Source organism: Aquarana catesbeiana, linkage group LG12, assembly GCF_042186555.1.
Source record: "Aquarana catesbeiana isolate 2022-GZ linkage group LG12, ASM4218655v1, whole genome shotgun sequence".
Lineage (NCBI taxonomy): Eukaryota > Metazoa > Chordata > Amphibia > Anura > Ranidae > Aquarana > Aquarana catesbeiana.
Genome location: NC_133335.1, coordinates 81,560,645 through 81,585,725, shown reverse-complemented (window position 1 = coordinate 81,585,725; position 25,081 = coordinate 81,560,645). Strand labels below are relative to the sequence as shown.

General features: G+C 41.2%; 2 protein-coding genes across 2 annotated transcripts in view; one reads left to right on the top strand and one right to left on the bottom strand.

Moving 5' to 3' along the window:
- RECQL5 (RecQ like helicase 5) overlaps nt 1–15,909 on the top strand; it is a 178,803-nt gene extending 162,894 nt beyond the window's left edge. Inside the window, exons 18-21 of the mRNA XM_073608124.1 lie at nt 832–865; nt 957–1,208; nt 6,651–6,726; nt 12,880–15,909. Coding sequence (XP_073464225.1) covers nt 832–865; nt 957–1,208; nt 6,651–6,726; nt 12,880–12,980 — 463 coding nt within the window. The 3' untranslated portion in view covers nt 12,981–15,909. The remainder of the gene's footprint in view (nt 1–831; nt 866–956; nt 1,209–6,650; nt 6,727–12,879) is intronic.
- Nucleotides 15,910–22,912: 7,003 nt separating this feature from the next.
- The window catches only part of MYO15B (myosin XVB), a 233,436-nt gene continuing 231,267 nt past the window's right edge, over nt 22,913–25,081 (bottom strand). Inside the window, exon 43 of the mRNA XM_073608123.1 lies at nt 22,913–24,286. Coding sequence (XP_073464224.1) covers nt 24,224–24,286 — 63 coding nt within the window. The 3' untranslated portion in view covers nt 22,913–24,223. The remainder of the gene's footprint in view (nt 24,287–25,081) is intronic.

Genomic DNA, 25,081 nt, shown 5'->3' with positions numbered 1-25,081 from the left:
GTGCGCTACATTCAGAGTGCAGGGTTCAGTGGTGCGCTATGGACAAAGTGCAGTTCCAGTATACAGAGTGCAGGGTTCAGGAGTACGCCATGTACATAATTAAGGGTTTGGGACGCGTTGTGTACAGAGTGCAGGATTTAGGGGTGCGCTATGCACAGTGTGCAACCCCATCTCCCCTGCCATGTTCTGTCTGCAAAACTGAGTGCGCAGGCCACGTGACAAGGCTTGGCAGGCAGGATTCGGACTTCGGGCCTTATGTTTGACATATGTGGGTTATATGATACTTCCACATCTTATAACAAATTAACAGCATCTGTAAATAGCCCACCACTCATGCTTTTATGCTTAATGAGCTATGTTCCCCCACTGTCTTTTCGCAGCAACATCTCCACCTGTCTAATCTTATATGTCTTTAAAAATATAACATTTTTTGGATAATGCACAGAAATAACCGAGGCTTGCTGAAACTGCTAAATTTGGCTTGCCTCTGGTAATGCAGGGATTAAAGGAACAATTTTCTTTCGCAGACAGTGTATTCTGTGATCACAGCAACCCATGTCATCAGTTTATAGTACCAATTTAACTATATTGGATGACTGTTTACCTACGGTATATGCAAACCAAATCTATTGAAGTAGCTTCTATGTGTGCCATTTCCTTTGTTCTATGTGTAAAAATTACTTTTATTTGTGCTCCTGTATTTTTTCCATCTTTTTCTACACCTATTTTGAATCATTGGCTGTTTAGATATAATTTGAACTTTTCTTTTTTTTTTTTTTTTTTTTTTTTTTTTTTTTTTTACTTTAATTTTATATATTTTTTTATCTTCAGCCAACATGAGTTAGAGAAGAAGGCATCAGATGAGGTGAGTTTTTTGGCCTTTTCTATGCTATAACCATTCTTTTTCAGGTGTATTACATACCTATAAACCAGTCTAATTTAATTTCCTTGGCCAGGAGTCTGACGAGCCTACCAGAAAGAGGCCAAGAATAGAAGACAAATCCTGCTCCATTTTGTCCCATCCAGTGAAAAGCAGCTATGGCAAAAAGAAAGTGACTTTCGACCCAAATCTCTCTCGTGAAGACAAGGAAGGCACTTCTAAAATATTACAGCCACCTGGGAATAAGGTGGTGACACTAAAAGAGACTGCTGACATTGTGGTGAAATATTTGACCCCATTTTTCCGGGATGGAAAGTTTGCTTCGAAGGTAAGTGAAGCTTTTTAGTCCAGTGCTACATATATTTCATTATTATTATTAAAGCACCTCCTTCACCATCCTGCAAGTGCCAATAATGCCTGTTACCTACAAAGAAGTATGTGAATACTTAGCTCTCCTGCCACCACCCCACTACACACTGCTCTATTGAAGTGAAATTGCAAGCTTGGAAGTAATGATTTCCGAAAAAGACTTTTAGCCTGTGATTTCTTCTCACTGAAGTGGTGTTCAGCAGTGCAGGTGACAGGAGAAATATTCACTTTCCTCTTTGCAGTTAAAGTGGAAGTTAACTTCCATACATGACTTTTACCTATAGGTAAGCCTATAATGAGCACTGTTTAGGAGATATTTATTGTACATGCAGCCAGTGACATCACTAGTGCATGTGCTCTGAACGAACGGCCACCTGTGCCGTTTCTTCAGAGTCATGTGCCGTGACCGGCGGCTCTCGTGCATGCGTGACATCATCACGGCTCCGGTCAGTCACAGAGCCAGATTCCGCGAACCCGGAAGCATGACGGGTGAAGATGGAAGCTGCCTCCAGATCTGACATCTCAGGGCAGGAAGACTTCGTTTTAAGGTAGGTTTAACATAATGGGCTAGTATGCGGTGCATACTAGCCCTTTATGCCTTTACCTTGCAGGGCAAAAAAAAAAAACAACAACCAGAGGTTTGCAACCTCTTTAATAGGCGTTATTTATGGGTATGTTTAATAAGGCCGGCAGGGCAACTTTCAGGGCTTTAACCACTTGCTTACTGGGCACTTAAACCCCCCTCCTGTCCAGACCAATTTTCAGCTTTTAGTGCTCTCACACTTTGAATGACTCAGTCATGCAATACTGTACCCAAATGATTTTTTGTTCTTTTCTTTATACAAATAGAGCTTTCTTTTGATGGTATTTGATCACCTCTGTTTTTTTTATTTTTTGTGCTATAAATGAAAAAAGACAGAAAGGTTTGAAAAAAAAAAAACATTTTTTCTTAATTTCTGTGATAACATTTTGCAAATTAGTAATTTTTCTTCATAAATTTTGGCCACAATTTATACTGCTACATATCTTTGGTAAAAATAACCCAAAATTAGTGGAAATTATTTGGTCTGTGTGAAAGTTTTAGACTCTACAAACTATGGTGCAAATCATAAAAAATTTATCACATCTGATGTACTGGCGGCCTATCTCATTTCTTGAAAACCTAACAAGCCAGGAAAGTACAAATGCCTCCCAAATAACCCCTTTTTGGAAAGTAGATATTTCAAGGTATTTAGTAAGAGGCATGGTGAGTTATTTGAAGTTGTAATTTTTTCCCACAATTCTTTGCAAAATTAATATTTTTATTTTTATTTTTTCACAAAATTGTCTTTGTAATAGCTTATTTCTCTCACATGGCATGTGTATACCACAAATGACACCCCAAAATACATTCTGCTACTCCTGGGTTTAACAATACCACATGTGTGAGACTTCTACACAGCCTGGTCACATACAGAGGCCCAACATTGAAGTAGCACCATCAGGTGTTCTAGGAGCATAATTTACACATCTCATTTCTCAACCACCTATTACACTTTTGAAGGCCCTGGAGCACTAGGACAATGGAAACACCAACAAAATTACCCCATTTTGGAAAGCTAACACCCCAACATATAATCTATGAGGGACTCATCCACACATATGTGTTGGTCTGGGGTAAAAAGATGGGGGGATATTTCTGAAAAATAATTTAGTAGTGGCCGAATTTTGAAAAGCCTGTCGTAATTTGGGTAATTTCGGGGAGGGCACTGGGTATTATCATTGAAATGGAGGAACCTCATGATCATGAGGTATCTGCTGCTAGGCATTACCTTGGAGAAGATTGGCATGTAGTGGATGGGGTGGATTGACCAATAGGAATTCAAAGTGTTTTTTTTGGTGAGTCCTATACAAAATGTGAGGCCTAAAAAAACCTTCAACTCCTCCACCGTTCGGTCTCTCCACTCGTAGGGACGGGCATAATAGGATGTTGGATTATTTAAAATAAATTGTTGTGCGTACAGGTTGCACCTGGGCCACAATTGTTGATAGCATGTCCTCTGTAAAAATTAAATCAAAAAAATTGATTGGGGAAAAATTCTCTGTGTCCACCTGGACTCCTGGCTGGGCAGTGAAAGGGGGAATGTTGGCTTCTCCTGAATTAGGAGGAAGACACAAGGGGCTCTGAAGGGCATAGGGAAGGCTGGCATGGGTCCTTGGCCTTTCTTGCTGAGGTACTGCGGTGCTGGTGGATGGCACTGCAGTGCTGGTGGATGCCACTGCCTCCTCACCAGAACGCCTTCGTTTGGTAGGCAGAATATCTTCCTCAAGATAAGCGAAAGAAGGACGGCGCCCTCTAAATGCAGTGTGTTTTACAAAAGATTTATTACAAATGGTTAAAAAACACTCACATTTGAGTAGATAAATTCCAGCATATTAAGCAGTAAGATGGGTTCATCCGCATGTTCCCAGGAGATGTGGGTCTCACGGGCCGGTGGAGGGGATCCTGTGTCCTGGGTCCTTGTAGCTCTCCGGTGGTACTGTGGATACTCAGGGCCTCCGGGCAGCTTGGACGCAGGTGGTGGATGCTCCGCGTTATCCTGATGTCTTCACTTCCGGGAACGGGGTCAGGCGGGTGCTATTAGGGTACTATTTAGGCACAATTTACATTCCTCCATGTTTAACATGTAACATTTTCACTTTTTTGGGCCACTTAAAAAAAAATCTTCACTTTGCAAAAAATAATCACATGCAAGGAAAAAAAACTGCATTTCTGCTTGCACATAGTTGGATGATAGAAATCAGCAAAGCCTCCCCACTTTTACTAAGATCTAGAGCAACTGCACAGTATATTTGCCTTTACTAAATCAGCCCTTAGGGATTGTAACCCCCTCCCTTACTAATCCTGCCCAGCTTCGCTTAGTGTCCTTTGAAGAATTGCTGTTCCCTTCAGCTATATGTTTTCTACGATCAACTGTCACTGGTAGGTTCAAGCAGGATACTGGAAATCCTGAAGGTCTTTCCGTTTTAGCTAATGAGCACTGGTTTTTCCAGTTCATTAAGCATACTGGTGTTCCCTCTGTGAGGATCCTGCAGTCGGCAATGACAACCCTGTCTGTGTTGTGGTCAGCACAGAACTCTGCTGTTCAGGTCAGGCCAGTACACCTGAGGATTCCTTGCTGAGTTATCTGGGCCAACGCTGTGGTAATGGTCATCTGTCTCTGAAGACTTACTTGTTGTACCCAAGGCTGTATGTGGCACATGCTGCAGGAGCTGTTGCAGCTGGCTGGGTATTCTGTCAAGAGGACAGAAAGTCCCCCCCTATTATTGTAATTGGGCTTATTTGAATATTTGTTCTGGAAAGGTTACAGCAAGCTGGGCACTGTATATTGGGGGACCTTCCTTCCTATTTAACCCTCGGCTTATATACAAGTGTTTTCCTCCTGAAGGCAATTGGTTCCACTAGATTTTAGTTAGGGGTATCAGAGTAAAGGGGGCTGAATATCATTGATGAATTATCATTTTCCTTCCACTTTACAATTATGTGCCACTTTGTGTTGGTTTATCACATAATATCCCAATAAAATACATTTACAGTCTTGGATGTAACATGACAAAATGTGGAAAATGTCAAGGAGTATGAATACTTTTTCAAGGCACTGTACACACTAGGTAGGGTTGAATAAAAACAATAGTCCATCCAGTTCAACCTGTCTAGGTGTGTGTGTGTGTGTCAGTGTCAACAATAATTTCCCTGTATATTGTGTTCTTTAAGATTCACGTCCAATCGTGGAAGAAATTTTCACATTCTTACCACCCAGAAAAACCCTATGCACAGTTTTAAGGTTAAACCGTTTCTCCTCCAATCTCATTGTGTGGCCCTGTGTCCTCTTACACTCCCTGAGACTAAATAGCTTTTTTCCTATGCTGGGGTCACCATTGAGGTAATTGTAAATCGCTATCATGTCCCCTCTCAAGTGTCCCTTCTCCAGCGAGAATAAATTGGAGCCTGTAGTAGATCCCCATAATTGAGTTCCTCCAGTCCCCCTTATTTGTTTTGTTGCCCTTCTTTGGACTCTCTCCAGCACATCCCTTATGAGGACTGGTGACCAGAACTGGACAGAATACTCCAGATGTGGCTGGACCAGAGTTTTATAAAGTGGCAGGAGTATAATTTTATCTCTGGAGTATATCCCCCTTTTTTTTTCATGCTAAAATTCTGCCTGCTTTGGTAGCTGCAGCTTGATATTGCATGCTATTGCTCAGTCTGTCATCTACTAGGACCCCCAGATCTTTCTCCATCCTTGACTCCCCCAGAGGTTCTCCCCCCCAGTGAGTAGTTTGCATTTATGTTCTTAGTCCCCAAGTGCATCATTTGCCATGTAGTTGCCCACTCCATTATTTTGTTCAGGTCTTTCTGTAAAATTCCTATATCCTGATGTAAAGTTATTGCCCTAGTCATCTTTGTGTCGTCCACAAAAACTGGGATTGAGCTATTTATCCCATCCTCTATAGCATTTATGAATAAATTGAATAGAATTGGTGCCAATACAGAAGCTTGGGGTATACCCCACTTACCACTCCACACCAGTCTGAGCACACGTTATTTATCACTACCCTTCAGACACGCCCCTGTAACCAGTTTTCTATCCAAGAACAAACCTTACGGTCCATGCCTGCAGACCTCAGCTTGTAGATTAAGCATTTATGGGCAACTGTATCGAATGCTTTTGCAAAATCAAGGTACACCACATCTACCGGCCTACCCCTATCCAGATGGCAGCTCACTTCCTCATAGAATGTTAGCAGATTGGTCACGCAAAAACGACCCTTTGTAAACCCAAGCTGATTACTACTAATGATACTGTTTTTATCAGCAAATTCTTGGATATAGTTCCTTATCATCCCCTCCAATAATTTACATACTAGTGATGTTAGGCTGACTGGCCTGTAGTTTCCAGGAATATGTTTATGCCCTTTTTTGAATATTGGTACCACATTTGTTTTTCTCCAAACAGCTGGTACAATTATCGTACAGCAAAGATGTAGGGCTTGTTCACCCCAGTGCAATAGTTTAACGTGGCCTTTGGTGTGCTATGTTAAGGGAGGGGTACTAATCCGTCACAGCACTTGTGCATTGGGAAACTCTGCCCAGGGCAGGCCAACGCAGGCCCTTTGTATGATAACATTTGGAGCATGTGTATGGGAAATTGTATTTCTTGCTTCAGGGATTGTAGGGAAATCTTCCCAATGGTAAACAAATGCCAAATTACAAGGGGTTTTACCTATTCCTCTATCTCAGGGTCTGCTGTGATAGTTTTTCCTATATTAGAGAAACGTAAATGTGTGAAAATATAGTTCAATGTTACTGCAGATATTTGCACTAATATAATGCAATGTGAAATGTATTCAATCCTAACAGGACCTGTTTAAGGCATTCGCAAGGCAGCTATCTCACCACTTAGCTGGGGATAACAAGAAACCTCTGCGGAAAAATGGTGAGCCTTCCTGTATCCTCTGAGAAGGAGGAACATCCATTTATACAGAGTTTATGGTGTCAATTAGGGTAAAATATGTTGACTCTTAAAGGGTTACTCCACCTGAGGTGTATATATTTCATTTCTGATGAGTGAGTGATGTGCCAGGTCTCTGGGTGTATACTAAAGCTGGTCATACACTGTGAAACAAACAGATTCCTGCGTCCACACAAACAAGGTGGCAAAATCCCCCCACCAGGACATTGTATTCTGACAGCTGTGCCCACTGTAGATGCTGATCAAGTTCTCCAGCATGTCCTTTCAACAAAAGACGATCAAACAATTAATTAAAAACAAATAATTACAAAATGTTATACTAGAATATGTTGAGTATAAGTACAAAAATCGATCTTCATGTCAGCTTCCTGGAATTCCCTGCAAAGTAGCACTACAGCTTAGCGAGGGAGGGCCAGCAGTGTCATTGCAGTCTGTGGCAATGCTTACAGCAGAGTAGTGTGCTGCTTCTCCTTCTGCCTCCGATGACTTTAGTTATACTTTGAAGATGGAGCATTTTATTCGATCAGAGATGGCAGGTATAGTACGAATAAAGATGGGGCATTTTATTTTAGTTGATATACCAGGCATAGTGCAATTAAAGATGGAATGTTTTATTTGCGCTGATATAGCAGGCATAAGGGTTGATTTACTATAACTGGAGAGTTCAAAATCTGGTACAGCTGTGCATGGTAGCCTATCGGCTTCCAATTAAGCTTTGACAATATAACCTGGAAGCTGATTGATTTCTATGCAGAGCTGCACCAGATTTTGCACTCTCCAGTTTTGGTAAACCAATCCCCATAGTGCAATCGAAGATGGGGTATATATTTGATTCGATATACCAGGCATAGTGCAATTGAAGATGGGGTATTTTCTTTGATCTGATATCACAGGTATAGTTACATAGTCAGGTTGAAAAAAGACACAAGTCCATCCAGTTCAAAAAAAAAAAAAAAAAAAAAAAAACAATCCCATATACCCATTCCTTTACCCACAGTTAATCCAGAGGAAGGCGAAAAACCCCCAGCAAAGAATGATCCAATTTGCTACAGCAGGGGAAAAATTTTCTTCCTGATCCCCCGAGAGGCAATCGGATTTTCCCTGGATCAACTTTACCTATAAATTTCAGTAAACAGTTATATTATGTACATTTAGGAAAGAATCCAGGCCTTTTTTAAAGAAATGTACTGAGCTTGCCAGAACCACCTCTGGAGGGAGTCTATTCCACATTTTCACAGCTCTTACTGTGAAGAAACCTTTCTGTATTTGGAGATGAAATCTTTTTTCCTCTAGGCTTAAAGAGTGCCCCCTTGTCCTCAGTGATGACCTTAAAGTGAGCAACTCAACACCAAGTTCACTATATTGGACCCTTTATATATTTGTACATGTTGATTAGAGGTTGACTGATATATCAGCCGGCTGATATATCGGCTTATTTTTGTCATTTTTTTAATTAATCGCCACGGGCCGATTGTGCTGCAAATTAGGCCGATTAATTTATGCACTAGCCAGTTCACACAGGGGCGATCCGACTTGTGGGGCGAATCAGCGCAACCCCGCACAGCACGACTTCAGCGCAATTTGCAAATGACTTCTGTAATAGAAGTCTATGCAGGTCACCTGAAGTTTCCCCGTCGGAGCGACTTGAGTCTCTCCTATCTGGGCAGCCTGCCAAGTCTGAGAACATGGCTGATAAAAGAAGCAGAGAGATGAATGAATGAACTCCAGTGTGTAGAAGATCTGTTTAACCATTTAAAGACTAAATCTTTTCTGACGTGTTGCTTAGAAGTAAAAATCCAGCATTTTCTGCTAGAAAATCACTTAGAAACCCCAAACATTATATACTTTTTTTTTAGCAGAGACCCTAGAGCAGTGGTTCTCAACGCCTGTCCTCAGGACCCACTAACAGGCCAGGTTTGCAAGATAACTGAAATACATCACAGGTGATATCATTTGCTGCTCAGTGATTGCAGTATTCTAATCTGCATCTCCCCAAGGCAATACCTAAAATCTGGCCTGTTAGTGGGTCCTGAGGACTGGAGTTGAGAACCACTGCCCTAGAGAATAAAATGGCGTTCGTTGCAATATTTTATGTCACACGGTATTTGCGCAGCAGTCTTTCAAACGCAATTTTTTGGGGAAAAACACTTTAAAGAATGAAAAAAAAATAAACAGTAAAGTTATTTTTTTTTCGTCCAAAAGTTTTGATTACCTGTTTTTTTTTGTATTTATATTTAAGATTTATGTATTAAGATGTGTGTGTATATATATATATATATATATATATCTGTGTGTGTGTGTATGTATATATATGTATATATATGTATGTATATATATATATATGTATGTATATATATATATATATATATATATATATATATATATATATATATATATATATAATATTTTTTTTTCATCTAAATTATACATACAAGTGCACTGATTGGAGGCTTGTTGTGTTTAATAAATGTTTAATGTAAGAAATTTTCTGTATCACTTATTACTTAAAGCGGAGTTCCACACATTTAAAAGTCAGTAGCTACAAAAAGTGTAGCTGCTGACTTTTATTAATCGGACACTCACCTGTCCCACGCTCCAGCTATGCGGGTGAAGGAAGCCCCGCTGGCCTCCCCATCCTCTCTACGGCGCCGGCATTGTAACTGTGGGCGCCTGGCTGTGGCTTCACATCCGGGCACACACTGCCCATGCGTCCCGGAAGATTGCAGGGAGGGAGGGGGGAGCCCCGGGAGGAAGTGGGAGCTGGGTGCCTCTAAAAAGAGGATATCTGCTCTCCCACCAAAAAATTACATGCCAAATGTGGCACATCAAGGGGGGTCACCATTACTTAAAGCGGAAGTTCCATTTTTGGGTGGAACTCCGCTTTAACTGTTAGATTTTATGAGATGAAGAAAAAAATCAGCCTAACATATCAATCCAAACAAAGTCGACATCGTATATTGGCCGTCGGCCAACACAGAGCAAAACTCATATCGGTCGACCTCTAATGTTGATTATATCCCCCTTAATCTCCTCTTCTCAAGAGTGCATAAATTCAGTTCCTCTAATCTTTCCTCATAGCTGAGCTCCTCCATGCCTCTTATCAGTTTGGTTCCCCTTCTCTGCACTTTCTCCAATTCCCCGATATCCTTTTTGTGAACTGGTGCCCAAAACTGAACTTCATATTCCAGATGAGGTCTTACTAATGATTTGTACAGGAGCAAAATGATATCTCTCTTTGGAGTCCATACCTCTTTCAATGCAAGAAAGGACTTTGCTCGCTTTGGAAACCGCAACTTGCAATTGCATGATATTATTGAGCTTATGATCTACCAAAACCCTCAGATCCTTCTCCAACATTGATTTCCCCAGTTGTGCTCCCCCTAGTATGTATGATGCATGCATATTCTTAGCCCCCAAATGCATAACTTTCCATTTATCAACATTAACCACTTACGGACCACCGCACTCCGATAAACGTCCTAACTTTGAAGAGGAATATAGTTGTTATGACAACAGCTAGCTGCCATAACCCCGGTATCCTTTTCTTCGGCCTGCGGTCCGCTTTCAGATAAAAGTGGTCTCTGTGGCGGATTCGCTACAACATCACTTTTATCGGCGGCGGGAGAGGGGTTCCCGCCGCGCTCCGGTAAGCGGCGGAGGGGGATCGGATCCTTTCATATGCTGGGTATGGAGACGAGTGAGGGGAAGATGGCCCCCACCCGTCTCCATACCATTGCAGGGTGGAAGCGACATCAAATAGCTCTTAAAAGGCCTTTTTTTTTTTTTAAATGACAAATTTGTTTATTTATTTATTTTTATTGCTTTTTAGTGTAAATTTGAGATCTGAGGTCTTTTTGACCCCAGATCTCATATTTAAGAGGTTCTGTCATGCTTTATTTATATTATAATGGATGTTTACATTCCTTGTAATAGGAATAAAAGTGACACAATTTTTTTTAAAGAACAGTGTAAAAATTAAAGGTAAAATAAATTTTAAAAAAAAAATTTTTTAAACTCGCCCCATCCCGCCAAGCTCTACTCTGCGTAACATTATCTTTCACAATATAAAAAAAAATGGGCTAACTTTACTTTTGTCTTATTTTTGAATTCCAAAAAGTGTATTTTTTCCAAAAAAAGTGCGCTTGTAAGACTGCTGCGCAAATACGGTGTGACAGAAAGTATTGCAACGATCGCCTTTTTATTCTCTAGGTGTGTTCGAAAAAAAAATGTATAATGTTTGGGGGTTCTAAGTAATTTTCTAGCAAAAAAAATGTTTTTAACTTGTAAACAAATCTCAAAAAGAGGCTCAGTCCTTAAGTGGTTAAACCTAATTTTCCACTTAGTTGCCCAATTAGACAGAGCACTGAGGTCGGCTTGTAAATTGGAGACATCCTGTAAGGATGTTATTCCACTGCATAGCTTGGTGTCATCTGCAAAGACTGAAATGTTACTTTTAATCCCAGACCCAATATCATTTATAAATATATTAGAAAGTAAGGGTCCCAACACTGAACCTTGGGGTACATCACTGATAACCCTAGACCATTCAGAGTAAGAATCATTAACCACTACTCTCTGAATTCTGTCTTTTAGCCAATTTTCTATCCATGTACAAATTGATCTTTCCAAGCCTGTAGACTTTACCTTACACATGAGCCGTGTGTAGGGAACTGTGTCAAACACCTTTGCAAAATCCAAGCATACCACGTCCACCTCCACCCCTCTGTCCAAGGTTTTACTCCTTATTAAAGGAATCAGGTTTGTCTGACAACTTCTGTCTTTCATGAATCCATGTTGTCTGTTGCTTAAAATGTTTTTTTCCAGCAAGAATTTGTCTATGTGGTATTTTATTAAGCGCTCCAGTATCTTCCCAACCATAGAAGTTAAACTAACAGGTCTATAGTTATTCAGTAAAGACTTTGATCCTTTTTTAAATATAGGCACCACATTGGCACTGCGCCAATCCAGTGGTACCATTCTAAATCATTAACAAGTTCCTAAATATTCGAAACAATGGCCTTGAAATGACAGAGCTCAATACTTTAAGGATCCATAGGTGGAGGTGCTTTATCCACCTTTATTCTGTCTAATTATTTCTGAACCATCTCACTTTTAAACCATTGTGGATTATTTGGGGCTGTGTCACTACCACTCCATTATGGACATGAGCTCCCCCATGCTCCTTTGTATACACAGTTGAAGAAAGCATTTAATACATTTGCCTTCTCTTTGTCCCCAGTCACCCACTCTAGATTATTTTGTAAAGGGTCTACATGCTCAGACCTGAACTTTTTACTATTAATATATTTGAAGAATATTTTGGGGTTTGTCCTACTATCCTTTTGTAATCTGTCGTTCATTTTGAATTTTTGTGTCCTTTATTTCCTTTTTTACATACTCTGTTATATTTTTTGTAGCACTTAAACGATGAGAGTGTTCCCTCATTCTTGTATTTTTAAAAAACTCTTTTTTTATCATTTATAGACATTTTTTAACTTTGGTCGTGAGCCACACAGGTTTTACTTTCAGCAAGAAATGCTGGCAACTCGATTGCTTGTTCTTAAATCTTTATTGAGCACTAACAGCAGTGCGACATCTAAAGTGCTGGGGTATTTTATTTTAGCTGACATACCAGGTATAGTGCAATTAAAGATGGAGTGTTTTATTTGCGCTAATATACCAGGCATAGGGGTTGATTTACTAAAACTGGAGAGTGCAAAATCTGGTGCAGCTGTACATGGTAGCCAAATCGGCTTCTAACTTCAGCTTGTTCAATTAAGCTTTGACAAAAAAACCTGGAAGTGGATTGGTTTCTATGCAGAGCTTCACCAGATTTTGCACTCTCCAGTTTTGAAGATGGGGTAGTGTCTTTGATCTGATATACCAGGCATAGTGAAATTGAAGATGGGGTAGTTTCTTTGATCTGATATACCAGGCATAGTGAAATTGAAGATGGGGTAGTGTCTTTGATCTGATATACTAGGCATAGTGAAATTGAAAATGGGGTAATTTCTTTGATCTGATATACCAAGTATAGTGCTATTGAAGATGGGGTATTTTGGTTGATGAGGCTTAATGTTGAGTGTGAATATTCATTCATCTCTTCTTTCTCCTTAGTGAAAGAAGAAGCTCAGAAGTTGATCAAGGCATTTTTTAAGAACCGGACAACATGTGAGAGTGAGACGGATTGGCAGGAGATGCTGCAACCTGCCACCTAATGGCAGTACTGAAGAGCTTCCACCATGTACATGACTTATCTATGCACTAATAGAGAGCTCAGTGGAACACACAGCTACCTCATTCCACCTGTTGTACTGCTCATCAGTCTGTGTGTCCCTCCGCCTGTTCTCTGCTGTCCTACCCATCACATTGAAATGGTTTAAGTCAGCTTTAGACCAGTCTTTTTTTTTTTCCTTCTGTGCTGCGCTTCCTATAAACTTTTTGTCAGTACAGCACCAAATAGTGATGCTGAGGTAGCAGAGGGGACAGAATCATCACGGTGTACATTTTTGTGGTCTGTTCTTCCGTGGCTAAAATATGAATTATTTTTATGTTTAGGGAACCCATGCAAACCCTACATTGGCGTTTCTTTCACTGAAGCGTTTCCTATAGAGGTAAAACCAAAGTTAAAGCATGGGCTGCTGCTTATAGATGTCAGCAGTCAACTCTTTTTCAGATACTGCTACTGTGGTGCCATCTTGTGGATAATGATGGCACAACTACTATCTTGGCATACTACTGTATCATCGAACAAACAAGAGTGACTTGGTTGTGCTGCTATTGCTTTTTTTTGTGCTGATTCTATGAACAGTAGAATTATTCGCTGTTAAAGTGTACGGGGGTATAAAAATACAAGTGCTGGAGAGTAAACCTCATAAGGTGTCATGCTGTACTTGTTTTGATAGAATAAGGCTTCTCAGTGGGCTGGCTAAAATCTCAGAAGTAGTAATGCAAATACTGACATTCTGAAAGGTCAGGCACATTCCTCTTGTGACAGTGCTTGGCCTGGTTACTAAATCTCATTAAGGTTTAACACATTAATGTCATTTCAAAGGTCATTTTCAGTACTTTCATTCAAATAAATCCTGGTGATCATGCCATGAAGATTACCCAGATTTCTTATACAAGTAGTCATTTCAACACACAATGATACAGGTATTTATATAGCACTGACAATTTACACAATACTTTGTACATTCACATCAGCCCCTGCTACAATCTCACATGTGTACAAATACATACTAGGGCCAGTATAGACAGGAGCCAGTTAACCTACCAGCATTTATTTGGAGTGTGGGAAGAAACCCACGCAGGCACAGGGAGAACATGCAAACTCCATGCAGGTAGTTTTCTGGTTGGGGTTCAAGCCAGTGGCCCTGCTGCTGTAAGCCACTGTTCTGCATGTAATGCTCGCATGTTCCACTGTTCTTACCATCAGGAACCCCATTCTGAAAACTGCCATGCAGGAAGTGACTGCAACAAGGCTACAGGAGATAAACACCACTGAGATATAACAAAGGATAAAACAGGTATTTTATTTTAAACATGGCAATTGTTTGACATGTAAACAAAAGGAGAAAGCGTGCTGGCAAAAATAGTAAAGCCGCTAGCAAAAGCAGCCAGACATGCTGTGCAATAAGACTTGGGGACAAGATATGCAGCGCTAATAGTAATTACAATAGGTAATCAAATATATAAAAGTGAAAGTTCAAAAAAGTCCAAAAAGTAGTATTTGCAATCATGACACTGGTTCTGGTCATAGGCATATCAGTGATCACATTCCACCATGTGAGCCACCACCAATACAAGATCTACTCTTCCCAATATTCATGCACTCTATTACGGAGTCAGATGCGCATAATATAGTGTGTCCACATGTGCCAAAATTCTAAACCTCCAGGAATCGCATTTGATCCAAGGATATCCCAGTAAATCACATATAATCCAGGTATATCTCAGTAGATATGATGGAATAAGGTGTAACCATGATTTATGAATTAAAAAAACGCAAAAGAGCTTTTATTGATGCCAAAAAAGGTGATTAAAAATATTCCCATAATGTATAATACAATCAACGCAGTGTATAAATCCAAGGCTTGAAAAACCGTGCATAAGAAAGGTCCAGATCGTGTACACAGCAGGACAAGTGTGGCGACGAAACATATGTTGGCTCCGCCCTACACATTTCATCATAACTGACGCCATCGGGGTCATATTTGATTACCTATTGTAATTACTATTGGCACTGCATGTCTTGTCCCTAATTGGTTGACATGTAATGCTTTAGAAATCCAAATGTTTACTTTAAGGAGTCTCCAGCAGCCCAGGGAGGAGTATTCTGACAAAACCGCTATGACGCATATTCTCCAGCACTTAATTTAATATTTTTTCATCGTACAGGTTTATTTTATATTCAGACTTTAATTAAAAGTACATATCCCCCTCCCTCTCGTTCCTTGCACATCGTTTTTGCATTTTTTAATTTCGTACTGAGAAACTTTCATCTAGATGGTGCGCAATTGTCCGCTGTCCTCATCCTGTCGTCTCTCCAGTGACATCCTGTGGATGAAGTAGAGTGGTGCAACCATGTCACACAGCAGTGACGTGCATGTGTTGCCAACACTGGAAGATGTGCTAATGGCTACACCTTGCAGAGAACTTCAAGTGGTGGAGCCATACCTTTCTGTAGGTCAATTTCCAGTATTCGGCCAGGAAGTATGGCAGCAGCTAACAGGAGTTAGTAAATTGAAATTGTATTTAAATTGTGAAGCTGGAGTAGAGCTTTTATTTCCATACCCATTTTTGTTTTTAACAGAAAAAAAATGCTTACGTTCAGGGGTTCAATGGAAAAAAAAAAAAGTTTGCACATTAGTAATAAAACAAAAACAGACACTTTTATTATTGCTTGAATAGGAAGGCTTGCAGGGATTATGTCTTCGCTGCTGCTTCTGCATATTCAATATGAATGTGGTGCTTTTTAACAGCCATAGGTGTTTGACATTACTGTTATTTATCTGACGCTGGAAGAGTGTGGAATTGCCTTAAATTTCATGTGTTGTGTGACCAAGCCATACATAAACCTTAGTTTACAAGAAAACGCGTTTAATCACTTACCTTCATAAAGCTCATTTTTATTTCAGTTTTTTATTTCAGTTTCATATATTTTTTTCAGATTTTATTATAAGCATAACAATGAAAATTGCTAAAGCTGAATACCAAGCAAACCGCTAAATACACAGATGAAGTACATATAAGGGAGCTGTTTAACCTGCCGGATTTGTGAGTTTTACACAGCACAGTCCTGTCTGCCAGAGAAAGGACCTGATTACTTTACTGAAGTTATGTAACATCTACAAGTCTTGCCCCTTCCCCAACCCATGACTGGACAGTTAAAGGAGAAGCATCACACTGATGAGCTTTCTCCCTCTGTTGTCCTTTTAACTATAGCACAACTGAGTGGCTACTTGAGCTGTTTCTTCCTCCCAGTCTGAGCTCTGCTTTACAAGAGGTTGCAAATGGCTGATACCATGTGAAATTTAGGTACTTACTTTGCATTAACAAAAATACTTTTAACCCCTTGGCGCCGGCCACACTAATTCACACAAATATGCGGCCTTTTGGCGGGTGGCCCTTATCGCCGAACAGCTGCATATTTGCATGAATTAGTGTAAATACTCTTGACGTAGTTACCGGCAGCTAACAAACTACTTTCTGATCATGTGACCACCAATTCTGGCAGTCCCAATCATAACCTCCCGGCATCCTAAACCCTTTAAAGGGTCGGGAGGCACCAGCGCCATGAGGTTTTCTTATATACAGCAGGTAAAATAAGTATTGAGCATGTGAGCATTTTTCTAGGTAAATATTTTTCTAAAGGTTCTATTGACATGAAATGTTCACCACATGTCGGTAACAACCCATGCAATCCATACATACAAAGACACCAAAACAAATAAGTTCAGAAATGAAGTTATGTGTAATAAAATGGAACAACACAGAGAAAAAGTATTGAACACGCTAACTGAAATTTATTTAAAACTTCATACAAAATCCTTTGTTGGTAATGACAGCTTCAAGATGTCTCCTGTATTGAGAAACTAGTCGCATGCATTGCTCAGGTGTGTCTTCAAATTTTGAAGGTTCTGTGGACCTCTTCTATGAACTCTGGTCTTTAGTTCTTTCCAAAGAATTTCTGTTGGATTCAAGTCAGGTGATTGGTTGGGCTATTCTAGCAGCTTTATTCTCTTTTTTGAAACCAATTGAGTTTCCTTGGCTTTGTGTTTGGGATCATTGTCTTGCGGAGGGGCTATCTTTCGCTTCATGGACAAGTTCCTCCATTTCTGCTATTCTTGTGATTCGTTGAAACCAGTCTGCAGTGGTCGGGGGATCTGATGACCGACATCGGGCTGGGATGCACAACCAGGCCCCATTCACTAAATGCTTGGCTAAAGAGCGTAGGTATGTCTTTTGGACATTGTGGAGTGGTGCAGCTGAAATTGTGCGGGTGAGTATTCTAAAGCGAAAGTGATTGTAGGCAAGACCTTCTGTAGCTTAAGGGAAGTTCTATACCATCTAGAAAAAAATTTGAATCAGTTTTCTTGCGTGTGGACGTTTACAGTCCCCTTGTGAATAAATGTGTAGATATTTTCCCACTCAGATTTGGAGAGATCTAAGGATAGGTCTTGTTCCCACCTGCGACTTGCTTCATTACATTTAGGGTCATAATTGGCAAAAAGTATAGCATATATATCAGAGATTAGGTGTCTTTGGGGTTCTTGTCTTAAACATATTGACTCGAATGGTGTGAGCTGTCGGGACCAGTCAGTTCGAGGGTGGAATCTGTCAAGAAAGTGTCGAATTTGGGTGTAAGACCAGAATGGGAATGACTTATTTGTCATCTGGGAAGAGAGTGATTGCAAAGCGAGAGGGTGGCCTCTATGAAAAAATTGTTCTGCACGGATAGCGGGATATGGCAATACGTCCACGAGAAAGGAGGCGGACATACCTGGAGGGAAGTCTGGGTTTTAGCAGATCGGTGTCAGGGGACCTGGGATAGATGAGATTGTGTATTTGTGGCAGGCTTCTCTAAAAGTTACTAACATAGCGTTAATGAGAGGGTGGGTTTTACATGCTGACGGGGTATGTCTGCTAGTTATCCAGAGGAGTTGTTATAAGGGCGAGGGCGTTATCACATGTTCCAACTGTACCCATGCTTTGACCTTGAAGTGAACGTTCCAATCAACAATCCTAGCTAGTTGACAAGCTTGGTGGTATTGCATAATGTCTGGGAGGCCTATGCCCCCTTTTAGTTTGGGAATCGTTAGTCTGTGATAGCTCAATCTGGGACGGGAAGTGCCCCATAAAAAGGTTGTACAGGCTCTCCGGAATGAAGTGAAAAAAGTATTTGGAAGTTTTATCGGTATGGTTTGTGGTAGGTATAGTACTCTCGGTAGGATATTCATTTTCAGAATCGCTGCTCTACCAAACCATGAGAACAGACCAGTGGACCATGACCATGTATGTTTTGTAGTAGCGGGAGAAAGTTTTTTAGAGTATAAATTCGTAAGTTTAGAAGGTAGTTGGATACCTACGTATTGGATCGCATCTCGTTTCCATTTAAATGGGAAGTTGGACTGGCATTGATTAAGGGCATCCTGTGGTAATGAGACATTCAAAGCTTTAGATTTTGAGAAGTTGACCCCATGCGAAATTCCACGTACCAGTTAGGAACTTCCACCTGCGGTATGACGAGTGTCTCGCAGAACGTGTGGAGATCTTCCAGAACCTTTAATAAAGCTGTGTGGCCCTGGTATGAAGCAGCGAGGAAAAAGGGGAATTTCCACCGATAGTGGATTCCTCTGGTTCAGAGGATTTCTATCAGGGGGCGAAGATCCTTTTGATGTTGGAGGGCAATAGCCGACAGGTCTTGGAAGATGTGAATCTCACCTCCACCATGAGAGAGCTGGATCCTGTTGTGGGCTTTGCGGAGGATCTCCTCTTTTAACTTAGTCTGTCAGACAGCATACCACATCACGCGGTGGGTCTGTGTCTCTGCCTCGAGGTCTAAGAGCCCGGTGGATGTGCTTCATCTCAATTACGGTGGTAGGGGGCCTGTCAAGGAGGTTATTAAACAGGCCTGACACTGCGGATAGTAGTTGCTCTGGTTCAACCGACCCGCAGGTTGTGTCTTCTGCCGCTGTTGTCTAGGTCCTCCATATGGCGCTGTAGGTCCCGGAGTTGGAGGGTGTGTGTGTCCACTGAGTGATGGATTCTCCGGATAGCTGTGTTCCGCGGAGCGTTCAACCTCCTGCACTCTGCCGGCTAGAGCATGGATGTCATGGCGGAGATCAGTGATCGTGGCAGACAGTGTCTCCTTAATGTCCGGTGCTATGCTTCTGAGGTCACTCATACTGAGCTGCTGCTGCAGGTGTTGAATGCTCTTAGTGGGGGGGGGGGGGGTGTACTACCACCGAGGTCGAGGTGGCTACTGCAGAATATTTCCATAATATTCTGTCTTATCTGCCCGCTAAGATCGCGGGATCGCTCTGCCGAGGTGTTGTGGGAGGATGTCCCCATTTTAGAAGGCATGAACTCTCGTCTGGAGCCTCTGATGGAGCTTGATTGTGGTCGCTGTCGGCTGGAGCTCGAGGGTTAAGCAGCCATCTTCTTCCAAGGCAAACCACACCCCCATGAGACACCTTTTATAGGCCATCAGTTGAGACTGAACCAGCTGAATTTAGTTTGCACTGACAAGAGGCAGGATTGCTTTCTAATTACTGACAGATTTCAGCTGGTGTCTTGGCTTTCCATGCCTTTTTGCACCTCCCTTTCTTCGTGTGTTCAATACGTTTTCCTGTGTTATTCCATTTTATTACACAGAACTTAATTTCTGAACTTATTTGTTTTGGTGTCTTTGTATGTATGGATTGCATGGGTTGTTACCAACATGTGGTGAAAATTTCATGTCAACGCACCTTTAGAAATATATTTACCTGGAAAAATGGTGACATGTTCAAAACGTATTTCACCCGCTGTATCTGCCTAGAGTTCTGCTATAAAAATAGCTCCTTTGCACCTGAATGCTAACATAACTTCAGAAAAAAATCATATTGAAAAACAAATTAAAAATGACTGCTAAGAATAAAATCAGCCTGTAAACAATTAGGAATACTGATAAAGTAAATACAGGCACTCATCCTTGGCCTTGTATATCTTCTTTATGAAACACCCGGGTTAAAAGTAACAGATGTAACAGTGCTGACATGTTTTAGCCACAAATGGCCTTACTCATAGGAATACTAACCAGCCGCACCTCTGGTGTCCCCAGTCTTCGCTCTTTTGCAGAGCTACCGGTATAACCACCACTGTTCTCTTCAGCAGCCAACAAATTTCAGGGTGTGTCAGATGCCTGCTGTACCTTGTGGTTCCACCCATCAGCCCAATATGTCACTAGTGTGTCCCTGGACCTCTGCAAGGACATGGTAGTGACATGGACAGTGGAACCCAAACATGCAGCGGGAGGCTAGGCATCTGACACAACCGGCATTGTTTAGTGGGCCATACACATAAAGGCTGAATGGAAAAAATATCAAACATTCCTCCTTCCTCCATCCATACTACAAAGCACGGATGGAGGAATCTCTCATTGCAGCTATTGTATTATGACGGCCGACCCCACCAGCTGTAAAAATACCTGAACAGTGGCTGCTTTTGATTGGATGCAGGCTGGTGTTCAGCCACAATTTTCTGCAAGCGTCTTATCGGGCAGGAGGTAGCCAAAATTGGAACATTGTATGTTCTTAAAATAGAAGAATCCGCCCTAGGAATACATAGGCAAAGATGGGGGGGGTCAGCTGCAATAGTATGCAGTACTTTTTTTTTTTACAGGTTTCTTAATTTTCTTTTTTTTTTTTTCTTTTTTGTGTTAAATGGAGTTGCTTAAAGGAGCCCTTAAGTCAAGTGAAAAAAAATGCTTTATGGCCACCTTTCTTCTTCAGCATATCATAAGAAAAAAAATTCTCTAGTCCTGGTTTTTGGTAAATGCTCCAAGATATGTGGGCTTTCTGTCCAGTTTGTCATAGATGAACAAGTCTAAAAATAAAATAAAATAAAAGTTCTGTTCCTGTAATGTTCTTACATTTTTCCTTTTTTTTGAATCCGTTACCTGTGCTTCCAATGAGTATGATGTAGCTACGGGGGGGAACACAGATGTAATGTTTTCCTGATGTCACACACTGACAGGCATTTCTGTTCAACTCTCAGTGTAAAAAAGTATGTAAAATGGCAGTGAAGCTCGAGGCAACAAGAGAAAACATTCAGTGAGGCATTAATGACATTCAATAAGTACAGCAACTTTGCTCAAGTCAAAATGTTAGTGTTACCAAACCCACAACAGTAAAATCAGTCTGTATATGCATGTAAAGCGTGCTTTTTATACTCACTCTTCTTCCACAGTCCCCAAACCATCTGCTGATAGCACAGAGCTCTAGGAGTCACTCTGCACATGCTCAGTTTGGTGTGTATTGCTAGAGTTTTTTTGTGCATGTGATTAGCACAGGACCAGTCAGCACTGTCCAGACAGAGGGGGGGGGGGGGGGGGGGGGTATGCAGCCTCATAGGAAAGTCAGAGGAGAATGAAAACTCCTCCTACAAGCTTTAACCAGACACTGATAGAAGTCACAAGACTGCTATATACTGATGATGAGAAAAGGTATTTAGCAGTTAAAATTTACTAAAATAATTGCATTTCCATGTCCTGTGTACTGTGGGAGACCAGATATAGTGAATCCAGGGTTCTGGGTGTAGTATCAGATTTCTGTGTAATCGTGCAGAATCAGAATACTTGGCTCTATAGATGGTCAGTAGCAAGGCCGGAGGAATGTACACTCTTGATCCTTTTGTTGGTGGAAATTTAAGAGCACACTCCCCTACTTCAATGGTGGCAGTCCCATCCCATTCATTTAATAACCATCATCAAAAGTTTGGCCAGTTAAAAGATCTGTCTGCTTGTTTTCACCCACCTTCTACTTCCCTGATGCATGCAGTAAGGGTTCACAACCAACTAGCCAGGGTTACATGAAATGGGGGAATAGGATGGCCTTCACTAAACTCATGCAGAGGATTCCTTTCTTATCATGCATTCTTACTTAAGGCGGTGTTCCACCCAAAAATGGAACTTCAACTTTAAGTACTCGTGACCCCCTGACATGCCATATTTGGCATGTTTTTTTTTTGGGGGGGGGGGAGATAGGTACCTAGTTTTCACAGGTACCCAGCTCCCACTTCCTCTCCTGGAGCCAGAATGAAGTTCACCCCTCCCTCCCTGCAATCTTCTGGGACATGTCACAGGTCCCAGAAGATTGCCCGGCCATTCAGAACGTGCAGCACAGCTTGCCTGGCTGGCCGGGTACCCACACTTGCAATGGCAGAGAGAAGGAGGAGCGAACCGAGGCTTAGGGCAGCCACATCGCTGGACCGTGAGACAGGCGAGTGCGTGTTTATTAAAAGTCAGCCGCTACACTTTTTGTAGCGGCTGACTTTTAAATGGGTGGAACTCCGCTTTCACATTTTTTTAACGCATGTATTGTTCCTCTGTCTTTAGGCCTAAAAAGTAGTTCAGCCCACCTGTTGCACATATGTGGCTCTGTCCAGCCAATGTTTCCATGCTGGAAGCGTGCTTGCTGAGCATTCCTGGCACAGAAACTGAGCTGTTAAAAACACACAGCCAATCACAGTGGTCACATGATTGCCGATCCTTCCTGCACCACCGAAGCCCCTCCCTCCGGCCTTAAAAACCTTTTAAAGGCATGCCAGGGTGGGGGGTAAGGGGTTAAGTTTCCAGCCAGGTGCTTTTGAATAACATAAAAAGATGAGGGGCCTCATTTATCGATGTGTATGATGGTGTCATTTAGTGATATCTTGTATGCCTATCCAATGTGATAATAACACCTAGTGTGATCCTCCACCAGTCGTACCAAACTGACTCACCAGATCAAATGGCTGGTAAGATTATAAACCAGCAGCTGTGCCTTTTTGCAATCAATGCTTAGATTCAAGGTGCTGTTATCAATGCACAAAGTCGTCTCCAAAATTCATGCCACGGTCCCCACATGCATAAGGATAGGAGTAAAGAGGCTCCAATAGTGTGATGACGCTTATTAAAAAGTTTATTTAAAACATTAGGAATAGATTGCACTCACATCTTAAAAGTGTCAGACTCAACGCTAGGGATTACAAGCATTTGTGTATTCCAAATCGCCTACAGCCACTGAAGTTTGTATGCGAGCCGCGAGTGCAATCCTGGAGAGCGTGTTGATGTCAGTGTCTTTGCCCCGCCCTTCACGTTTCGTCATAAGACCTCTTCACGAAGCGGACCTGAAATGGAGCCAAAGAGCCCTGTGCAGTGCGCTCCACAGTTGCCCTGGAGATTTGTGAACCGGCTCCATAGAGAGCCGGTCACACTCTGCTGTCATGCGAATTGTGTGAACCCAGCCTCAAGCAACAATTAGCCATATATAGATATAGAACATTTTACAAATAAGCAGGGCTGATGTGAGTGACTTCTCTTTAATTAAAGAATATTACTACAGTAAAGGCACTATAACCATCAATAATTTAGTTTCGATTGTATCGGTTTTCTGATTAAACAATATGTTTCCCAATAAATTACTTTATTTTAACAAGTATACAAAGCAAAAATTTAAAATATATTGCACCTTACTAGTCCTTAGATGTGGTTTCTGTGTTATTTTTATTTTATTTGTTTTTCCAGGCATTTTCCCTATTTTCACCTTCTGATGTTACCAGTAGCACACTTCCTGTCCCAGGGTGACCATGTTAATTTACTGTACAGTATCCACAGAGGAGCATTGGTGTCACCCTAGGCTGTTCTTCTGATTTTGAGCTACAAACCTTTTCTCCTCTCCATTACATAGGGAGTCATTCTTTTGCAGTTCAGAGGAGTTAGCAAGAAAAACTGATATATTATTGTTTGCTATATTTGCTCAGCACACAGGAAGTTACAAGAACAATAGAATTCTGGCAAAAAAAAAAAATCATTTTTGTGTAATTGTAGAAAAAATACTTACACTGAAAAAAGAAAACAAATGCAGCCACATCTAAGGACTGGTAGGCTACAATATATTCTTTTTTGGTTTTTGGATTTAGATAAGAAATAGCAGATAACAGGCATTTCACTATTTACATTGACAGTCACAGTATTTCTATCAGGTATTAAAATGGCTAGACCTGCATTCAAATAAAAGCAAAGATGATTTTCAAAGATTGGTTAACCAACTGATCCTAGCACAGCAAGCCACTGTAAACACAGGGCAGCTTGGACATTCCCAGTTATAATTTGATGGACATAATCTAATGGTACAGGCAGACATTCATTTTTGATCACATTAAATGAAATATTGAATAAGGTTTATTTATACATGATCTCGGAAGGCTTTTCTTTCTACGATCCAGAAGCGTCATTGTTCTCTATGATCAGGGCCAGTGTGTGGTACAGCTCTTTAGCCTGTGGAGAGAAAAGGAAAACATACGTTTTAAATTTTTTTTCTTTCATTGCTCTTTTTGTTGAATATGCTCAGCTCACTAAGCTATTACACTTTTTTTTTTTTTTTGCCAAAGCAATCAGCATTTAGCTCATTTCTGAAAATTGCCATGGTTATGGCAAATAATAATTTGTTACTTTATTTTTACAATTAACTTTATGGTGATCACATAGGGGTCAACAACAACAGTCCCCTATGTGATGGCATACTGTAATATCAATTTCCTTTTACTGCAACATCAGGGGTCTATTTGACCCATGATGTAAACTCTACCCTTCACTGAAGCTAATGAAGCACAGGTTGTGATTGGCAAGCTGTGGAAGTCGGCAATCGGGTGGTTTTACGGTTGCCCATATCATATCCACATGAAAGCCCATTGTTTGGAATAAATGCCACTGCTAGATCAGTGGTTAAAGAAGAGCCTCAGGCTCCGTCAGAAAAAAATCAAAGTCAGCAGCTACAAATACTGTAGCTGCTGACTTTTAATATTAGGACACTTACCTGTCCACGAATCCATCGGCGTCTTCACCCAGATGATCTTTCAATCGGCTCTCGGGTGCTGCCTCTGTAATTTCTTGTAAGGAAAACAGGCAGTGAAGCCTCGCGGCTTTACAGCTGGTTCCCCACTGTGCATGCACGAAGTGCGCTGCGCTTTGTGAATGGCCTGGTGGCGGGGGGAAGGAGGCTGAACTTACAGGTGACTTTGCTGTGGCTAAGTCAGACAAAAGTGGGAGTGGGTACCTGTCAAAACCAGGTAC